This window comes from Anas platyrhynchos, chromosome 2, assembly GCF_047663525.1.
Source record: "Anas platyrhynchos isolate ZD024472 breed Pekin duck chromosome 2, IASCAAS_PekinDuck_T2T, whole genome shotgun sequence".
NCBI lineage: Eukaryota > Metazoa > Chordata > Aves > Anseriformes > Anatidae > Anas > Anas platyrhynchos.
The window spans coordinates 39,789,865-39,811,358 of NC_092588.1; the positions used below are offsets into that span (position 1 = coordinate 39,789,865).

The window sequence follows — 21,494 nt, forward strand, 5'->3', positions numbered from 1 at the left end:
GAGTAAAACCCATCTCTCTGGAATCCCATTTCAAACTAAATGCAGTATTTGCTCCTTTCCTTCATTTGTAGCCTCTACACCTCGCAGAGGGTGGGATGCTGATGTTTGCCACCGTGTGACGGCGATGCCAGTGAAATGGAAGCGCAGAGACAGCGACGATATGACAGCTTCAGTCTCCAAAGACAACCTTTATTGGGGTCTGAGCTTTCACTTCTTTTGCGCACAGCAGCTTAAATCAATAAATACATAAATACAGAAGGCACACGGGATGGCAGCGAGGAGCCGTAGTGCGCTCCCCTCACAGGCTCGCCTCAGGCCCCCTGCGCGCCATCATGCTCCGGGCTGCGGGCGGGGAGCACCCACCGGGACCCACCCGCGGGTCCCTGCCCGGCTCTGCCCGCTCCCCCCCGGTCCCCTCCGCTTCTCCCCGGTCCCCCCCGTCCCTTCGGGCCATGCTCAGTGCGCTCAGCGCCGCCCCGCCTCCGCCTGACCCGGATACAGACGGGCGCCGCCTGCCCGCCGCGGTGCGGAGCCGGCCGGCCCCGCCGAGCGCAGGGAGCGGAGCCATGGGGCCGCGCTGAGCGCCCGCCGCTCCCCTCCCGCTCCCGCTCCCCCTCCCCGCCGGCCATGGCGCCCATGGGGATCCGCCTGTCGCCGCTCGGCATGGCCGTGTTCTGCCTGCTGGGGCTCGGCGTCCTCTACCACCTCTACTCCGGCTTCCTGGCCGGCCGCTTCGCCTTCTTCATGCTGAGCGAGCCGGCGGCCGGCGGGGCCGAGCCCCCTCCCCGCGGCTCCGCGGCCGCCGTGGACCTGCGGGAGCTGCTGGCCGTCTCCGTGCTGGCCGCCGTGCGGGGCGGCGAGGAGGTGAAGCGGGTCCGCGAGGGCAACGTCCTCAACGAGAAGGCGAAGGGGAAAACCCGCGAGGGAGCCGAGGAGAAGCTGACGAGCGGAGACCTCCTGTCCAACCGCAAGATGTACCACCTGCTGCAAGCCGCCTTCCCCGGCGTGCAGGTGGGCGACCGGCTGCAGCCCCTGCCCCTGCCCCTGCCCGGCCACGGGCTTGTTTCGGGTTCCTGGGGATGGGGAGTGATACCTTGACACCCCCCCTTTTTTCTTTTTCCCCTTCCTTCCTTCTTGCTGGCTTTGTGGCAGTGCCACCTCAGCGCTCGCCCCGCTGCGGGTGGTGGGGCGCAGAGGGTGGTGGAGGGCTCAGGGGGTGCCCAAGTGTTGAGGGGCAAAAAAAAAAAGCTTTTTCTGCTCAAGTATAAATGTAACCTGTTAGTGCTGTCTCCGCACACATTTGGGACACCCAGGTGAGCATATGCTGTTAACTTACTTTCCTAATTACCCTTCCCACCGGTCATCCTTCCCACTCTGTTATAGAGCCAGCAGTGGGGAGAGCATATGGAGAAGTAATAGAGTGTAGAGGAGCATAGTGCTGCGATACCCGAGGCTTTTGGGCTCTGGCCGAGCAGGTAAGCCAGCAGCTGTGCCACGACACAGATCGCTGCCCACGTGGGCAACACAGATTTGCTTCTCCTTCAGAGAAGTGTGGCCCTCTCTGCCCTCATTCACCTCCAAAACTTGGGTCTGGTATTTCAAGTTGCACCCAAACCAGCAACAGACTTACAGGCTTTTTAATTATTTTTTTCTGCTTTGTTTCTCCTTTTCGTTTAGTAAATGGGAACTTTTCTTCAGTCTTTTAATGTTAAATCCCTTGACTTTTTATTGACGTTTGAAATTGGTGGAAAACTTTGAGTTTGAAACGTGCTGATTGCATGCCTTTCCCGGACAGGTTGAGAGAAAAAGGAAAATAGTTAAGTTTACTTAAATATTGTCCCTATTTAATCAGTTTTCATTGACTTTTTGGAAGTTTCTTAGGGTGTGGTTGTTTTTTTTAAAAGTATTGTAGAGACCGCATCGAGTATGTAATCTAAAAGAAACACCAGATCGATCGGTATTGGAAATAAACTTTATAAGTACTTAGCCTTTTTCTGCAAAAAGATTATAAAGGTTGTATTTCAAAGATTGCTGGCTTTTCTGTCAATGGGAAGCCACCTTCAGAAGCCCTGCGTTAATGGATGAAAAAGTGTTGTTCCTCTTTCTGTTTTACTATTCAGTGCCCTCGTGGAGCTTGGCGTTACGGTATAGCTGTACGGCTGCTGCTTGAAATTACACGTTTTCACCCTTCCGCAGAAGGAGGGGCTTCATTCCTTTAGGTATAAGGGTTCTCTGTGTTACTTGAGAAGTTGGGGATTTGTTTGGCAATACTGAACTGAACTGCCTGCTCTCTGTCTGTCATGGCCTGCACGAGCCCTGCTCGGGTGAGGGTCTGATGCGGGTATGTTCCTCTCAGTGGCATTAAGTTTGACCGTCTTTTTAAAAACTTTGGACTCCTCTTGATTTTCCAAGGAGTTGGCTTGTGCTGCTAGTCTTTAGAAATACATGGCACTTCCTAAAGCACAGATGTGTTCAGAAACACGATGTGAAATCAGAAATGCATGTGTGTGCATGCATCTGTAGAACTTGATAAAATTCAGGCATATGCCCTCCTTTCCTCCCCTGTGCCCTGCTCCATTAGACTGAAAAAGCTTGAACATTGAGGAGGACGAGGAAGAGTTTATTTGAGAAATCTTTCAGCTGATTTAAAGTTGTTAAATCTGACAGGCCAGCTCTGGGATGTTTAGCAGCACATGATCTGAATAAATAGCACCTTACTTCATGAGGCAAGTAAGAAATGTCTACCGAACTGTATATGCTGATAACACACACTGTCTTGTAGTCTCTGGCATGCTGAAGATGTGTTCATAAGTATTTGTCCAAACAATTCGTTTTACTATATATATGTTGTAGTATACACTTTCAGGTGTGAAGACAAGGTCATCTCAATGTGTAAATCCATCATATGAACCTTTAGCGTGACCTGGCAAAAACTGCTGCTATTTCACCCAGCAGAGCTACAGTTTGAGTTGGTATGAATATGAGGATTGTATGGGATTTCCCGAGACACCTTTCATGTTGAAGCAATAAAAGACTGCGTCTTGCAGTAGGTGTCATGCTTTATAACTGCAGCCTTATCTCCAAGTACAGAAGGACACTCCAGCAGAAAAAAAAAAAAAAGCTAAGTCAAACAAAAGCTCACTTCTCTTCTTGCTAGAGAAGCTACTGCTCACAAAAGGACTGATAAAAACTGAAAGAATGCAAAGAATTCTGAGGGTAAACTTAAGCAAAATTTTTATTTACTCGCATCATGGAAGCCTTGAGCCTAACGGGTGTCTCAGCATTTAAGCTGGTGCCAAATTCTGGCTTTCGAATGTTTAAAAATAACTAGGGGGAGAAGTCATTTGACTGAAATAAACTGAATTCAATGAGCAGTCTTGGATATCTTGCATTGTGCTGCTTGGCATAGCAAAAAACACATGCAGTCTGTCAGAAGCAGATCTCCTCCTAAGGCGTGATTATTAAGAGAAGATAGAAAGGCTTTGGCTGCTTTCTCTTCTAGAAGCTGAAATAAATCTGGGAAGATTCTCACAATCCTTACAGTTGTGGCTTATAAAATAACGTTCACAATTTGAGGGGAAGAAGAGGAAAAAATATGGAAAAAGACAAAAGCAAAACATTTTGTAAAGCTGTTGTCTCTATGGAGGAACAGAAACTCTGCTGCTTATGTTACCTGTTATGCTTGGTATAAATGGATGTGTTTACATCAGTCTATAAGCAAGACTATTTACAGCAAGGTTAGATGATACAGAAGAGTGGCAGATCAATTTGCTTTTGTGACTGCATAGTAAATTGAATGGTACTGAGTATTGTCATTATACCCCTCAGAAACAGGTGTGAGGAAGGGGCAAATCAGTTCTTTCTAACTCAGGTATTACCCAGTGCTGTCTCAGGACAGTCAAGGTCCAGCAGTGGATATTTGCACGCATCTCCTATGAAACAGGTTTGTGCAGTTGATTTTAAAATACACTGCATGCTTAAATATATCCAGTGGTTTCTTCTGATAAAGCCATCAACTGCAGTTACAGTTACAGGCTGGAGGTGTTTCCTGCTCCTGCACTAGAGTGTTGTCCTCTGCTATTCGTAGTGCTGAGAACAAGTTGGGGTTTGATCCAGCTAAAATCATCCCTTCTGCTTCTTTCAACTTTTTTGTCGAACCATATCTATTTTAGGCTACTTCACTGCTTTCTTGTTTGTTTCTCCATGCAGGCCCATTTACTCCTTGCTCTAGCATAGTGGTGGTGCGATAAGAAGTGTTGGAACAGGAATCAGGTGAGGGGATTGAGGTGATGCTCAAGGCAGCCCTGCCTTGAGAGTGGGGTGGGAAGGCTGTTTCCAAATCCAGTTAGAGACTGGCCAGAAACATGAATGTGTGCTGTCCAGGAGAGCTTCTGAGTTTGAAGAATTGGTCTCGTGGTGCAGGAACTTTAGTTGCGTTGTCTGCTAAAAGAGCTTCTCTGAGCGCCGCGCATTGCAGTATCTGAATGTATCTAAGGTAGGAAATGTAAAACAAACGAAAAGATTTAGGCATACCCTGGTTCACTTCATGCTGCAGCAATATCTGTGTCAGTACATCTGCAGGAGTGACTGGCAAGGGCGGTGCATACTCCTTAAACATGACCTTTGGTCAAAGTCGCTCTGTTCTCAGACTGTGGAAGAGCCGGTTTTAAAGCAGCACAAACAGTTCTGCTGTTTTGCTTCTGCACTATACTACCCTGATTTTCATAGACTTTGTCTTATTGACTCGAATGAATTTACCACATACTCTCACTTTTGCAAGAGTTCGTGTTCAGTTTTGACCAGCACGTTGATATACGTTCTGTAGTTGTGCCAGCTGTATGTCTTGTTTTCTAGTATAAATGCTAAGCAGAGAAATATTCTTCCTTTCTTTCTGGTTTATTATGACTGGGATGGAAATCAATCTTTCTCTGTCCCAGCCTTTCTCTTCAGGCATCTTCAAGCAGTCTTGGCACTGCCTGGAACCTGGCTGGTTCTTCTATCTCTTTCCCAATTAAGACAGATGATAAATAACTCATTTCAAGTTTGTGTGCGATAATGCTGAGATTGGGCATCAGTGTTTGAAATGGAAATTTAAGAACATGTCAGTTTTACTTTTAATGAGATGTTCCCCTAAATTAATTCAATTTTTTGAAGATGAATGTCTCTAAGCACTCTTTTTTCCTAGCTACCAGAAATATTTTCCAGGTTTAAACCTGCTGTTTGCAGATTTCTGGTTGCAGTGTCAACTACCGTAGTTACAAAACTGGAATTTCATCTAAGATTGCAAACTGCATCTGATATGGATTCAATGGGAGGAGACAGATACGTTAAAGAACTAGATTTAGAAAACAAAATGCTGCTTAAACTTCAGAAGGATTTCAATGCTCTGCAAAATAAGCACAGTCGTTTTTCCCTTCATGTTTGAAGAAAGACGTACTTAGTTCTTGGGGTTTTTAACAAAATTAACGTTCTTTTGGCCCTCGTGATCTTAGTAACTGCCAATAGGCTCATGAGTAAAGCAAGAACTGTGAATGTTAATCTGAAATCCATCAGTAGGTGTTGTCTGGGCATACGCCTTCTAACACGGCTTTTAATTGATGGTATTTGACTTTTGCAGGCGCTGTACCTAAACTGAAATGAAAGGCCGTAACCTTATGGTAATGGTTTCTGTGATTATCTCTCCAGATGTAGCTACCAGTAGTGTCCAGGAGACCCGAATCCTGTGCTGCTGCAGCTGCTCGCAGTCCGTAAGAGCTTCACAGCTCTTTTGTGTCAGCGTGCTTCTCCTCCTCTCTTACCTGGCTGGTGTCTGAAGCTGGGAAGTGGCAGTGTAACCCTTGTCACAAGCCAGATGTTCCTTTTTTTTTTTTTTTTCCAGTCTGCATCTGTACAGAACTGTAACCGCGAATCTTGCCATCTATCAAAACAGTCTGTGAACTAACGAGCAAGTGGCTTTATTACTTCTAGTTTTAGGTTTTAGTTGTTTCAAAAAATTACTGTTGGAAATTGTGTGGCTTCTGTGATCCATGCAGTTTCTTCTGTTGCCTTTCTGTTATTTTTACCAACTTTACCAACTTCTATTCATCATACGATGACAAATCTGCTTCTTCCGACATATACGTCTTTATCTGTTAGTTGCACCCTGCTTCCTGCTGGCTTAATGACTGCAGCCGTGTAATGAGTTCCCATAAGCATTAACCGGTGGCTTTTTGACGCTTAGGCTAGTCCATATTCTTTCCTGTGCACCTTGTCATCTTAATCCTGAGTCAAACCACTTTTTTTTTCGTTAAAATAATTGAAGGTGCAGTTGACAGTAGAGAGAAGTTCAAAACTTTTTCCTGTCTGGACTTCTGTGTCTTTAAAAATGCCTCCTTTGTCTGTGCCATGGCATTATTATAGAAGTATTTGCTGTCTTCCTTTCAAATGAGAGCCAAGACGTGGCTGGCACTTTGCCTTTTACTGTTTTACGTATTTGTGTACGTTACTCATGTATATAAAAATACATCTTTATATAAATTCATATTTTGTTATTTTTGTTCCCTTTTAACAAGCAATCTATTTGGAGAACCATGTCATTCAGCAAATTTCTCTGTCTCCTTTTGTAATGAAATGTACCCATATGAACTCAAGCGTAATCTTTCTGAAAGGCATGAAGAAGCTCACTTGCAAACACTATGTTCCCTTCTGGTATACTGTGGTAAATGAAAGGAGAGGAGGAACCCTTTCAAAAAGAAGCAGCCTGATCTTAGAGTGTCAATTTTATTGAATAAAACTGGAATTTTTGCTTGTGCTGGCAAGGCTAATATTCTAACTGTTTCAAGCTTTAAAGTATCTTAAGTATGTGAGCTTTTGATTTCACTCATGACCTAACAAACCTGGCTGAAAACTAGCTAGCAGCCTGGAAAGGTGAAGAAGGAAGTGGTATTTTGATTTCCAAGTTTGCTTTCTTTTCAGTGTCAAGTAGTGACAGAAGCTTTCAGGAAACAGTCTTCGTTTATGGTGAATTGCTACTCACCACCTCCAAACCCAAAATATTGAGGGGAAGGATTGTGAGTGGCCATTGCTGCCCGTGAACTAAGTCTTGGTGTAAATGCGATTGCTACCTTCCACAGCAGATTCTGGAGCCCTGTTTCTTAACTGGTATAAGTAGTCGTAGGTACTTTACTCCCTTGCTGGGAATATGGTGATTTGTTGCTTCCTGGGAGTGCTTTTCCATTGTGCTGCTGCAGAAGGTGCCGTTGGGTATCCCGCCTTGTTGAGTGGGTGGCTACTTTCAGAGGTTTCGGCATCTGATCAGTTCACGCAGTTTGCATATACACAGGTGCTGCAAGAAGATGAGGCAGTTTTCCCTCCAGTACCTTTTGAGGGAAAAATCAGAAGCTGAGCAAATGAGGGGGAAATGGCCCAGCCTCCAACACAGTGGATGTGAGCGCCCGTCGTTCTTCGGAGCAAAGCGATAGCGGCGTGAGGCTGCACAGGGGCTTGCTCAGTGTGCGGGGGCAATCCCGAAGGCTGCTGGTGGAACTGCTTTCCCCTGGGTGGCAGCTCCTCTGAAGCACAGACAGATACAGCAAGTCGTGTTCAAACCTGTGCAGCCACACAGCAGCAGGTCAGTGAGCCTTGTGAGGTGTGTGGTGTCCTCTTGCCAGTTGGTTCCCGGAGGGAATACCTCCAGGTGTCCACAGGAGACATCTCGAGTTAGCCAGGAAGAAGGCGTTAGGATGGTTGTTGAGGGGTTATTGCTTGCAAATATTTTTCTTTATTGATTTGATTTTGTCTCTCTGCTCCGTTCCTCTGTCTCCTATCACCTGAATACAAATGACAAAGTTTGAAGCTTGGGTGTGTACAATGCATATTGTGTAACGACCAATGAAGTGGCTGTGTCTGTTATGCAGTTATTAAAATGTCTGTTAGTATTTTTACTGGTGTTCCCATGTGCTGTTTTGCCTGGGTATCTTAAGCTTTTCATTTTCATGGTCCCATTCAAATCAGTGGACTTACCCATTGAGTTGATCTCTGTCCTCAAAATACAGTACCTCCTCTTGTATTCGTATTCTGATTAGTGAATATTATCTTTTGTTGTTACCTGAACTGTTTTGTTTACCTTGAGTAGCTTAATTAGCTGCTTTCCCTTTTATAATACAGGTGGCATAGTATTTGTGTTCTGGTTTTGCTTTCTACTCTAATAAAAAAGCAGCGAGATTTAGATTTGAGAGGATACAATTAACAGATGGGGATGCTAACATTTCCAGGAGTAAACATAATATGCTACCTCATCTCTTCTTCAAGAGTTTGGATTATTTTCATAGATAACACGTATGTCATATTTGGATGGGTAAGGATGCAGGGCAGGAGGAGGAGCAATAAATGAAATAAAATCCCAAACAGTTTCTAAAAGAAGCATTGCACTTTTCAATACCTTTTTCAAAGGTATTGGCTTTTAAAAAATAAAAAGCTGTATATCTTAAAAATCTTTGTCGTATTTGAATAGAAACTTCTATTTAACTTCTTCAGTGTAGATTTTCAGTTTAATTTCTCTCTGACAGATGAGTTCAAAGGCAGAACTACATCCATGCTTTCAGACCATGCAGCCTGAGGTTGGTCACCTCACCCCAGCCATGCAGCTGATACTGAGGATGGTTTCCTAGGTGGGGAGTGGCCACGGAGCCCTTGTGAAGAGCTGGTGGGGAGTAGTCCCACACAGGACAGTGAGCCCCTGTGAGCTGCCATGAAGCCTGTATGTAGATGGGACTGCTGGACACATGCCCATAGTGCTGAATGCATCCACATGGCTCTGTAGCTTGCTGTCTGCCTTTCTCCTGAGCAAGCAGACCCAGGTTTCTCTCTCTAGCATGCAGGAGGAATGTCTTCTGTGTGGTGGATTAGTTTCCTTAGGCTTGGGAATGCCTCCATATTTTGGAAGGCACACTTCTGTCTGATCCAGGTGTTGCTGTTGAACCTTTTCTGGCTCCTGAGAGCAGCACACCTCGCTTGTTACAGGATGCATACACATTTCTAACCCATTTATAGAAGGTTCTCTACTGGCAAAAATCAGCCAGATTACCGAAATTCATGAAGTAACTTTTGTCGACCTTTCAGCAGTAGTCTGTTCACTGATTTACATATGTTGTTTTAAATCTCTGTGTTTGATGTGGCTCTTCTTTGCGAGGAGGGCCTTCCTTTCAAACATAATTGGGGAAGATTATGAAAAATGTTATGCTCTGTGTCAGTGGGCAGCGTGCAGAACTTCCTGAGATGGGCTCTTACTGCTTGCAGCTATTAGGTGACTGCCTCCCAATAGCTCTTTATTTTTGTCTTCTGCTTGCTGCCTCAAATTCTTGCGTGATGGGTTCTTTTTAAATCTGACTCTTAGGAGTAGGGGTATTGGGATTACGTGACAAGGTTTGGGTAGTGGGGGTTGCATGGGTGGCCTCTGTGAGAAAAGTCCTGAAGCTGCCCCGTGTTTGATAAGGGCCAGTGTTAGCTGGACCTGCTGCTGGCTAGAGCTGAGCCAATAAGCAAGGTTGTTTGCACCTCTGTGAGAGGAGAGTTAAGAAATAGGGGAAAAAAAACAGCTGTGCCATGGCAGCTGGGAGAGTGAGGAGTGAGAAGTAGCTCTGCTGCTCTGCTGCAGCCCCCCAGGTCAGTGCAGCAGGAGGGCAGGAGGTGCTCCAGGCAGGCAGCAGCAGTTCCCCTGCAGCCTGTGGAGAGGCCCCTGGTGGAGCAGGCTGACCCCCTGCAGCCCATGGGTCCCACACGGAGCAGATCTCCACGCTGCAGCCCGTGGAGAAGCCCCCGGTGGAGCAGGTGGATGTGGCCTGGAGGAGGCTGCGGCCCATGGAGAGCCCCTGAAGGAGCAGGCCCCGGGCCGGAGCTGCAGCCCGTGGAGAGGAGCCCTCGCAGGAGCAGGGGTCTGGGGGGAGCTGCTGCCCCCCAGATTTGGGTCATGACAATGACTGCTGAGGGATCTCCCTGTCGTTATCTCAACCCTTGAGACCTTTCCATCCCTTTTCCGTTTGAGGAGGGGAAGTGAGAGAGAGGTTGTGGTGGAGCTTGGCTGCCCAGCTGGGTAAAGCCACCATGGTCAGCGAAGTTATCTATGTGATAGCAAGTGTACAGACTTGCAGCTTTATGATTACGTACAGTAATACAGCAGTTTGACTGAGAGTATGCTGCTGGAAAAACTTTGACACAAACATTTGGCATTGTGATGGTTTATCTACCATAGCTACTCTTGATTTCTGAGTGAAGACTTGACAATATAGCCAACATGGCTGTATCACTTCAGAAAATACTGAAACTTAAGGTCGTGGCCTCTGGAGGCTTCCAACAAATGAGAATGACATGGAGGAACTGAAAATCAAGCAGTAAGGTATGCCATCATCTTGACACAAAGATCTGTTTTATTGTTATATTCTAATTCGTTAGAAATAAATGAAGTTCCCAGCTTTAAGGGCTTGGTGATCTTCTATAAGGCAACCATGTCGTGCAAAGCCTGTAATGTAGGTTCCTAACAATATATAAAAAAGATCTAGTAACCACGTGGTGGAATGGCTGTGAATTTCTACTTGGACTATGATTGATACTCAGCCAAGGCTACAGAGTGAATGGTAATATGAAGGGGAGAACTGGTGGCTTGCAGAGCAAGAGACCAGCAAGTGGAGCTAGTGTCATGGGATCTCTGCAACCACATTATTATCTTTCTTTTTTTTTTCCTGGTAGATTAATTATGGCTGTTGAGAGAGACCGCTAACTAGGGGAACAAATGCTGCAACATCATGGCCACAATTACAAATTTTGAACTAGCAGGAAGGCTTTGAAAACAATGCCTTTCAGATACGTTGAGCCTTTTCATTTTACTGTAATGTTACAACAGGTTTAACAAGAGTTTTTTGTTGTTTTTTTTTTTCCTTCTCAGGATTATTTCCAACCCTCTTAAATTCTTGGAGACAACCTTTATTCTATTGAGGATTGTTTATTTATTTATTCATTTTTTTTTAATGTGACTTCCTGTGGTGGTGCTTGATTTGCCATAGTGGAACTTGAACTGCCAGGAGCTTGTGTTGAGCTTGCCAAGTCTGTGGAACCACTCGTCTTGATTCTGCAGGACCATTACCCCCAGGGGCGAAAACAATCATCAGGTTGATTGTACAATGACGGATGTTTAATTTGTAAATGTCATGGCAACTTCAGGGGCTCTGTTTGGCACGCAGTGCTTCAAATGCTGGTTTTACATGAAAAGACAGCTATGACGTGTGGCTGGAGTTGCTGCAGTTCTGCTTGCTTCTTTTTTTTTAATTCTCTTGGACAAGGCGGCCCTTAACCCGTTGCTGATAATCTGTTACAGTTGAGGTGTGATGTCTTTTCTTGTCATAATGTGAATTAAGTAAAAATCCTGCTGATACAAAGTCTGTTACATTCAAACGTAACCTGAGTGTTTCTTTATTTTCCTTACTTTTCAATGCCACTTGCCTACAACATCTGTAATAGGTTTAGTCTTAGCGTATTTATCTGCTCTAGCAGTCGGATATCTAAGCTAATAGTCTAGACCCTGTGTAGTAAGTAAGGGGAAAGCACAAGAAGGATGTGGGGCTGTTAGGGTGGGTCCAGGGAAGGGTCGCGAGGATGATCAGAGGGCCGGAGCAGTTCTCCTATGAAGACAGTCTGAGGGAGCTGGGGTTGATCAGCCTGGAGAAGAGAAGGCTCTGGAAAGACCTTACAGCAACCTTTCAATATATAAACTTTCAATATATAAAGGGTGCTTGTAAGAAAGACAAGGGAAGACTTTACTAGGGCATGTAGTAGTAAGACAAAGGGTAATGGTTTTAAACTAAGAGGGTAGATTTAGATGAGATAGAACAAATAAAACTTTCACAATGAGAGTGATTAGGTACTGACACAGGTTTCCCAGTTAAAGCTGTGGATGTCCCGTCCCTGGCAGTGTTCAGAGTTTGGTTGGGCAGGGTTTTGAGCAGCCTGATCTTGTGAAAGATGTACTTGCCCATGAGTGCTTTAATTCTGTGATTCTATGAAACACTTTCTGATCAATAAGAAAATTCATGAAGCTAGGCAACAAGTGGCAGTGAGGTTAAATGTGACATTTGACTGCTGTTTTTAAATGTTCCTTATGGGGTGCCTTAGGTTCGTACCTCAACCTACCCTAAAGACAGACAAGAACCATTAACTTCTTTATAAAATAACATACATCTGACAGTTGCGTCAAGGTTACATCCAGGTGAGCTGCTTAAATTGCTAGTCATAACTCAATTTTGGAGGCAGGAATGCAACCTAGAATTCTTACTCCCCGAAGTCATACCGCAGTCTGCAAAATATGTATTGCTAAAGTGTCTGTGGATTTGAATCTGCATTTACTGATCTGTGTAAGTGTGATATTTGACCCCAACTATAGCTGTGCACTGTACAAGTGTCCAGAATTGAATGTTCTGTTCGTAGTCTTTGAAGCAACTGCATTTAAATTCTGGTTTAAAAAATGCAATTCCTACAATGAGAATGTTCCGTAGAAAGCATTGCAGCCAGAGAAATGGTGTCCAGCTGTGGTGTAGTTCACAGCAAAACTTTGAATTCAGTTTTCTCATTGTTTGGTGCATGATGTTAGTAGCTTTTCAGTTCCTGAAAAATGTTCGTTCCTAAAACAGTTCATGCTCTTTTAGCTTGAGGGGAAGGGAGAAAGAAAATACTTGAACACACCTGTAATTTTCCCAGTACCACAGCTGCTGTGTATGATAAACTAATGTGCCTACCTTTGTTGTCTTGTAGATAAACTCTGAAGAACATGTCGATACAGCTGATCAGGAGACAGTCTCTTGGGATCGCAGTATACCTGAAGAAATAAAACAAAAAATACAGCCTAAGGAGGTTCCAGCAGAAAGTGTTACTGTCTGGATCGATCCATTAGATGCTACACAAGAATACACAGGTAGCTGATTCTTGTTGACAAATCATGTGTGTAATTCTGATGTCTGCCTTTTATACTGGAGACAAAATAGTAAGTATTTAAAGTGGCACCTCTTGTTCAAGTGTGCTATATTACAGCTAGTGGGATATAATTGAACAAATTGTATAATGACATATCAATAGCTGTCAGACTGTAGCATTCACTTTTATTTGTGCCAACTCCGATAACTTTGGTATTCCTTCTAACTAATTGCTAAAATGAATGGTAACTGTTGTATATGGATTCTGTTGGAATTGCACATTTCTTTACATTTCTTTATTTCAATTATTACTGTGGCAACACAAAATATCTTTTTTTTTCTTGTTTCTTTCTGTAAAGGAAAGGATAAATTAATATATTAATCTTAACTTGAGATAAAAAGGTTTCTGTTACAGTTTAAAAACATATGTAATTGAGTCTCCCTCTTTTTCATGTTTTAAGATGTCATATAAGCAGTGTAGGGCAATGCAAATAAAATTTTAGCTGATAAATAGAACAAACACAACTAGATGGAGATTTTTTTTGTGAATATTTCATTGATCCCATCATCTTTTCAGGTGAATGTTCTTCAGTGGTTGAATTTTTCAGCTTTGGACCAGTAGAGGATGGGGCAAGGGGCATGGAAGGGAGAATTTAAGGACACAGATTTCCGTGAACGTACATCTTATAGGAGACACAATTGTTAACATTAATTCTAAAATTTCTGGAAAGCTTCAAAGTCTTCAAAATCTTTTGGTAACTGCAAGGTTTTTTGAAGATACAACAAAGTTACATAATTGTAAGAGTTAGAAAGTAGGCTAGTCTTCAAAGAGCCATGTTTCTGTAATGTTAGGTCTACTTTCCTTTTTTGTTCTTAACATCTGTCCGTGAACCTGCTCCATCTCTCATTTTGCCCGCAGAGGATCTTCGGCAGTATGTCACAACGATGGTTTGTGTGGCTGTAAATGGTAAACCAGTAATAGGAGTGATACATAAGCCATTCTCAGCATATACAGGTACCTTTATTCCTTCATGTATTTCTGACTTTTTCAATCATAGTGTTAATTAAAATGTAACATTTGAGGAAATGTCTGTAGATACAAATGAGGAAAATAGTATCAGGGTGCAAAAGAACACTGCTGCGGACCTCAGAATTAGAGGTCAATGTGTTCTGTGCTGTAAAACCACAAAGGAAAATGCTGCCTGTGTTTAACATAAAAAAAAAAAAAAGCCTTTAAAACAAAGTAACTGAAAATATGTTTAACAATTAAGCTCCATTCATTAGGAGCACTTAAAGCAAACCAAAGAAGGTGAAGCCTATGCATACTGACTGCTCTTATGTGTGCTGTTAGACTTTAGTCTACTTGGTTCCTGCAGCAGCAGAAGTTGGATCCATAAAATTACAGCTAGGAGCTGGTGTTTATTCAACATGGGTAACATAAATAAAGGATCTTAATGGCAACTGTTTGTATGTATCAGGCAAGACTTCAATAAGACGTAGCCTTATTGAATATCTGACATGCTGTTAATGCACAACCCTAGCCTAATTAAATCTTTAGTACTAAAGATTTAATCAGTGAGGATGGCTAAAAGTTTGGCACTCTGTGTGTGTACTTCTGAATATTTCAAAGTAGTTACAGTGTTCACATCTTCTGTACTATACACTTAAAACAAGAATTTCTCTTCTTGTTTTTCCCTTAGGCAATACTGACCTCTAGAGTTGTAAAATTACGCAGTAGTTCTGGCACAGAAACTAAGACTGTATTTCAGTGCCGTTTTTTAGCACCGTAATTTTGAGAATTTAACTCCTTTAACAGCAGTAAAATGTGACATGTTCAGACATGGCATTAGATGAAATGCAATTAATTCTGTCATTCTATGTGAAGAGTATTCATTTTCCAGGCTGGAAGTACCAATGTGTTGTGAGTAGGATTGTTCCTAGTAGTACCACTCCAATATATAGCAATAAGGCAGTCACTATTGTTAATACACATAGCTCAGTCTGTTGCCATACAATCTGGCCCTCTACTGAGATAAAATTGCTGGTTAGTCTGCTAAGTAAATGTCAAATTAGTGGTTAGGGGATGCCAACTTCCAACCTTGGCTTTGAACCTCACAATGAAGCAAGTGGGAGGCTGCATATTCCAAATCCATTGCTCCAAAACACAATATCAGATATTTTCACTTCCTTATTCATTATTATCCTTCTGAGCAAGAAGACTTATGGTAACGTTTTTGCTCCTCTGTTTTCTCTTTTGAAGGGCAGTGGGGCTTTTTGTTTTAATGAAAGTGTTGTTAGAGGAAATTTGGTTATGTGTTTGGCACAGAACTGTCTTCTTAATTTTTGCGGCTTTCCAATTGTGAGTTTTATATATCACTACTTGGGATTTTTCCTTCTTATTCGGAGTTTGCAATTATGTCACAGGCATATTCAGGCATGAAGTAATGTCAAAGACACTCAGATTTGTGCATGTGTGGGGAAGAGCTGTTTCTTTTTCTCCCGTGCTCCTGTGCACACATGGACATGTGCCTGTTCCTTGGGTCAGCCCTCAATTTTGGTGTTAAAGAGGGAAATTAAGTAAGAGAGAGGGATCACTTTCATTTTTTCAGGTAGGTATCCTTTTATCTCTACAAAAGGCAGTCTCTGTTAAGAGTAAAGCTTAGCAGAATTTGTTTTTCTCTTGTAGCCTGGGCAATGGTAGATGGCGGGTCAAACGTAAAAGCTCGTTCCTCCTACAATGAGAAAACTCCAAGGATTATTGTATCCCGCTCCCATGCAGGAAAAGTGAAGCAGGTTGCACGGCAGACTTTTGGAAATAAGACTGTGATAATCCCCGCTGGTGGAGCAGGTTTGGTTCTTTAAGCATCCTATCCATTTTAGGGCTTTCAAATGATCTAATGGGATAGCTGTTACTAGACAGAGGGGTACAACTGTGACATGCCCTCTTTCTCCTCTTACCTTCTATTCTCCATGTTCACAAAAGCAATCAATAGGGACACAGTTTCTCCTGAATGTAGACATGTAAATGCAAACCTAATTCTGGCTTTTTGTAATTCATAAGTTAATATGTGAATCTAATCCTGGATAAAGAATGTTACTTTGGTCCCATTGAACACACTGATGTGTGTTCACTGAAGATAATGATGCCTGTGTGTAAGGAAGGGGTATGTGTGACCAAATAAAGAATCATGGAAGAGAATCATTTTGTTCTTAATTAATGAGTAGTACATTAATTAAACAATATTTTAAGGAAAAGCCATTGAAGATTGGTACTATTTCTTGCATCTATGTCAAATAGAAAGATATTGTCACTGAAGCCCATTGTTACCTGTCCCATATTCAGTCCAAAGAAGTTTTAGCTATGTTTTGTTTGATTATGCAATATCCTTTTGCATTTTACTGGCAGAATGCAAATATGTGAGACACCAGTGTGAAGCAATAGCTGTTTGTAAGTCTCGCAAAAGCCGTGCAGAACTCAGATTTTACAGAAATGTATCTGTCTTTAGTGTGAAAAGCTAGAGAAAATTATCTTGCACTGGTTCTTGATAATGAATGAATCTAAATGAATTTTCTTTTGATAGAGGAGATGATTATATTAACTGATTATATTAGATTTTTTCCTGGTCTTGACTGTATGAGAATAAAAAGATACAGCTTAACAAAACAAGAATACTGGTTGAACAGTTAAAAATAGAAAAAGAAATCCATAAAATAAAGAATGCAGTTTTGAGCAGTGACTTCATACTGTATAATGTATGATAGAAGGAAATGGCCCTGAGCTAAGTTGTTGTAATTGACTGGTGTATGCGTCTTTCTTCTATTGTAATAAAAAGGCAGAAAGATGGGAGGCTTCAGTGTGATGTAGTGATTGAAAAATGAGTAAGTGAACGTAAGAGCAAAACTATGTTGAAGTCTATAGACTTATCTAGAGACTCGTTAAAAGATCAAAATTTTGTAACACATTGGTAATGGCTGTCTAAAAAGAATCTTGGGGGGGTCTGTTTTCGTTTTGTTTTATGGGTGAAATGGCAGGCAGGTTATTGGTGCTTCCACCATTATACTGGAATAGCATGATATAGTTCATGACATTACTTTGCTGTAGCTTGCATGTGTATATTGTAAACACTGCTAGATTTTTCCTTTGTGATGGAATTGGGAAACGTGGTTTAACTTTCTTATTCCAATCAATTCTTGTAGGTTATAAAGTGCTGGCCCTCCTTGACGTAGCTGAAAAGAATCAAGAAGAAGCTGATGTGTATATCCATGTCACCTATATTAAGAAGTGGGACATCTGTGCTGGAAATGCGGTGTTGAGAGCATTGGGTGGCCATATGACTACCCTGAATGGTGAAGAAATCAGTTACACTGGCTCAGATGGCAATGAGGGGGGACTTATAGCCAGTATCAATATGAACCATAAAGCACTGATTGAAAAACTTCCAGATCTGGAAGAAACGTCACACAAACTTGACTGATGGAGAAATACAAGTCATGCTTTTGTAAGCCTCCAGATGGTCTGACTGAAGAAGCAAGTGTGAAAACCTGCTGGGAAAGCTGCACAGCAAAGCAGTTTGGTGTGGGTTTGGGGACTGTATTTGCATTGGGTTTCTTCAGTGGTGGTATTTAAAAATAAAACTATTAAAAAAAAAATAAAAACAACACAGTAATAATAATCAGAAGTAGGAAGGGCACTGACTGCCTCACCCCTCACTTTCCATGTCTTTTTTTTTTTTTTTTTGACTGTTTTCATTCAGTTCTTGTATTCAAGGTGCATATACAATATATATTTGTGAACATAGGTGAATTAAAGAAAGATCCAAATTGTTTCATAAAATAACCTCAGTAGTTCTCAGAGGAATTTCTTGAAATCTTTTACATCTTACTGTAGTTTTAGCAATTCTGTAATGAATTAGGTAGAAACAAAGAGTGATTTATATAGGCATTTGATAACTAAAAAAATCAGGAGGAAAGATGGCCCTGTGTTCTGTATCCCCTGAACAGAATTCACAAGAAGGTTGACACACATTTATATACAGCAATGGTTTATCTTGGACGGAGTGGCACTCTTTCTGCTTTTTAAGAGGAAACAAAAATGTTCTGTACTGTTTTGACTTTTTTTTTTTTTTTCATGAAGATGTAAACCAGTTTAATTCAGATGAGTTGTGAATATCAGTGTTTTATTAATCAGTGTAATTATTTCCATATAACTTTTTAAAAGAAGGCAATGTTTCCTTGTATACTTTTTAACAGTTGATTCTTGTCCTTGATGATTTCTCCGTACAGTGTTGAAGATGCATGCTAGATCTTCCTCTAATGTAGGGCTTGTTCATCATTTGGCATTTGTACTTATAGAAGCACAATTTGGTACCTGTTCATTTTGGTTTTCCCCATTCAATAGAGTCATATGAAATGAGTTTGATGGAAATAATAAGTTGATTGGTCATTTCCATTTATATAATATAAACTCGCATTTTCTTTTCTAAAACCTCAGAACTAACTTTCTGCTTTCTTAGGTTAAGGGGTGTTCTTTTCTTCAGAAAGCTCTTGAGTTATCCCAAATGGCTTGTGGTGGCTTGATTTGTGGAAACTTACATATATCATTTCCCTTAAATTGAATCTTTTTAAGCAAGTTTGAAGAACAAGCAGCCCTTCAAGTACACCAGAGTCCAGAAAACCTTACTGAAAAATGCTCTTTGTCAGTCCAGTTTACGCAGAACAGAACATGGGCCCTTTGATACCAAATGACAAATCGTTGTACCTCTAAAATAGTTAGACTTCTATCAGCAGAATCATAACCATCTGTGGTGGTGCTCTTTGTGCGCCTCTGAAGGGATTTCAGAAAGTTAAAACATACTTGTTATTTCAATTATCAATAGATAAGCTTCCCACCTCTTCTCAATTCTTCAAATATTTGTTTGAAGTTTATTTAGTAGAAACATAGGCTATTTAAAATAAATTATTATTTTATTTTTTTCATTTTTAACTTCTTTCATCATACTATTCTCATTAAAATGAGGTTTTTCCTCCTTATGTTAAATGTTAGTAGTGGAGAATGTCATAATACCTCTTTTAATGATCTTCTGTCTTATGTTCACATTTCCAAAAGACCTCCTCAGATGTTGCATAATTACTGATAAAGATGTTAATTTCGTAAACTTACTGGCAAAGTAGACTGAAGCTTAGTCCTACTAGCCTTTGGTACGGGTAGGCTTTTTTTCTTACATTGTTTTTCCAACATCGACACAATTGCTGCTATTTGAGAACACCTTCTACACATGTAGATAATATACAAAGCAACTTAACTTCATTTTTAAGTTTAATGACCTGCTATATGGTATGACAAATAAGTGAATGTGGCCTTTAAAAAAGGGGCTGATTTATTTTTAAAAATTTGTTGAGCTTCCAAACCTCAGCATATAACAAAAATCCAGGTATTTATCAAGACTTTACTAATACTTGGCAAGAAGACTGTAGCTTTTTTTTCTTATAATTATTTTCCCTTCAGTCTGATACAAGTGGGTTAAAGCGTTATAAAAAAAGCATTTCTGCTGTTTAGTAGTTAAAGAACATGGATTAAAATTTAAGCATGAGAAATAGCCATAGTTGGGCTAGTATCAAAATGTGTGTGTCACAGAGCTTGGCTGCACAATGTTTAAATAGACAGCTAAAGTCCCTGGGAGGTGGCTGGTTTCGATTCATGTTGAAAGCATGTTTAAACTTAACTTGTGAAAATGTGACTGCTTTTATTTTGGTTGCAGTCCCATCACTTCCTTCATAAGCTGTGATCAGACTTAGGTTCTGCATGAGAAAGGAAAAATAAGGTAATGTTATGTACACTAAAGGGGCTTACTGGGATTTTCTTTGAAGGTACACAGCAGTAAACAGAAATGTTTGCCTAAATTATGAAGTTAAAGACCTTTGGAAGATAAAGGTACAAAGAAGAGCCCCAGCTTTCCTTTTCTAGTTCCCATATGCTGGCTGAAATCCCTAGTTTTTCATTAGGAGGACATATGCTTGTTCCAACCTGTTTGTATCCTAAATTGCTTTGCTGCATTGGATCTCAGTGTTTGATACCTTTCTGCTTCGGGCCCCTTTTTGACCCATCTCACTTCCTGTGACAGTGAAGGAAAGGTGAGGGAGAAGAGCTTCTGGCACAGCTTGAGCTCAGGCAGCTGCCCCACAGCCAGGCCCTGCAGTGCTGTTTGCAGCTCCAGGCCTGGCTGATGGAGGAGCTGCTGCAGGGAGTGCGGTCAGGCCCCGGTCGGTATCGATTTATAATGTACATGCAACTCTTGCACAGACCAGCAGGTGTTCAGAAGTGCTTGCTTAGTGCACGTGTGCCAGTGCACTTTGATATTCCTGTGTACAGTATTGACAACCCATGCATCTTATTTCTTTGACCATGTCTACACTCCTTTCTAAAACACTTTGCCATCCTGGCTTAAATGCTTGTTTGGTTTCACCTCTGTGGATGTAAGAGAAGCTTATTGTCTGAGATCAGACTAACAGTGTCTCACTGCCTGGCTAGGGCATTGTTCTGCACCTGCTAGCCTTTTCCACATGAAACTGATGTAGCGTTTTCAGAGATGCTACTTAAAACAATTGCACAGCATAGGTGGGTCCTACAAAAGTGTCTTTTCTAAAAATTCGAATTTAAAAAACTTCACAGTAACATTCTAGGTCCAATCAAGGGAAGTAAGAGAATGTATTGTGCTAGCATTGCTTTTCACATGATGTCTTTTTTTTTTTTTTTCCTTTGGGTGGATATTATGATTATGGTAACTGTCAGTGAAATTATTCTAACGCGGTGTGTATTTTCTCTTTTTCCTTCTGCTACAAAGAGTGGATGGTAGCATAGATGATACCTAGTACTGTACCAAACGTCCTAACTTGCATTCATTGAATGTTTTATAAATACATGGACACAGAAATAAAAGGGTTGAATATTGTACTTAACTGGTATTGAGTTTAACCTATTTGCAAGACTTTTGCAGGTAGATTTATGGAAGCACTGTTTGTTCTGAACGATAAAGCACATAGTAGTAATGAAAATACAAGCAGAAATAGCTTATGTGAATGATGGATGAACCATGTGGATGGAGCTAAGAAATCACCTAGTGATGTTGTTTCATGTATTTGCTTTTACCTTACAGTCATTAAGAATAGACTAATTGGCTTCAGGTGCGACAAGAGATGCACACGTACATTTTTTGGAGATATATGAAGAAGAGTCAGCACTGATGTTCATGTCTGCGTTTTTGTTTATAAACAAGTGTATCCTAACATCTTTGTTGCATCTTCTTATCTGTTGGAGTCTCATAGCAGTGGTGCAGTGCTGTTGTAACCTGGTTTAACCATGTAAAACAAGCGCCCTGCATCCCCAGAGCAGCGCAATGAGGAGGGACTGACCTGTGCTGGGCCCCGTCTGGGTTATTTTCCCTAGATGTGGCTGTGCTGGAGAAATTGTAACAGAGAACACTTATTTTCCATTTCTGGCTTTAAATTGCCTTGCTAGTTTCATTTCCCTTTCAGAGGTTAGATAATCATACAGTTGAAGTT

At 41.6% G+C, this 21,494-nt stretch overlaps 1 protein-coding gene across 1 annotated transcript; it reads left to right on the forward strand.

The window, feature by feature from the left end:
* The first annotated feature begins 492 nt into the window (after positions 1–492).
* BPNT2 (3'(2'), 5'-bisphosphate nucleotidase 2) lies at positions 493–20,886 on the forward strand. The gene is made up of 5 exons (XM_027452263.3): positions 493–1,011; positions 12,778–12,937; positions 13,855–13,950; positions 15,622–15,783; positions 17,133–20,886. The coding sequence occupies exons 1-5, from the start codon at positions 628–630 to the stop codon at positions 17,408–17,410; spliced, it is 1,080 nt and encodes a 359-aa protein (XP_027308064.1). The 5' UTR covers positions 493–627; the 3' UTR covers positions 17,411–20,886.
* The last annotated feature ends 608 nt before the right edge of the window (positions 20,887–21,494 follow it).

What these genes read in the sequence shown, in the direction of transcription:
- BPNT2 (XM_027452263.3), top strand. Translation starts at nt 628, where the DNA reads ATGGCGCCCATGGGGATCCGCCTGTCGCCGCTCGGCATGGCCGTGTTC. An exon ending in TGCTACACAAGAATACACAG is followed by an intron (nt 12,938 to 13,854) that starts GTAGCTGATTCT and finishes TTTTGCCCGCAG; the next exon opens with AGGATCTTCGGCAGTATGTC. An exon ending in AATCCCCGCTGGTGGAGCAG is followed by an intron (nt 15,784 to 17,132) that starts GTTTGGTTCTTT and finishes CAATTCTTGTAG; the next exon opens with GTTATAAAGTGCTGGCCCTC.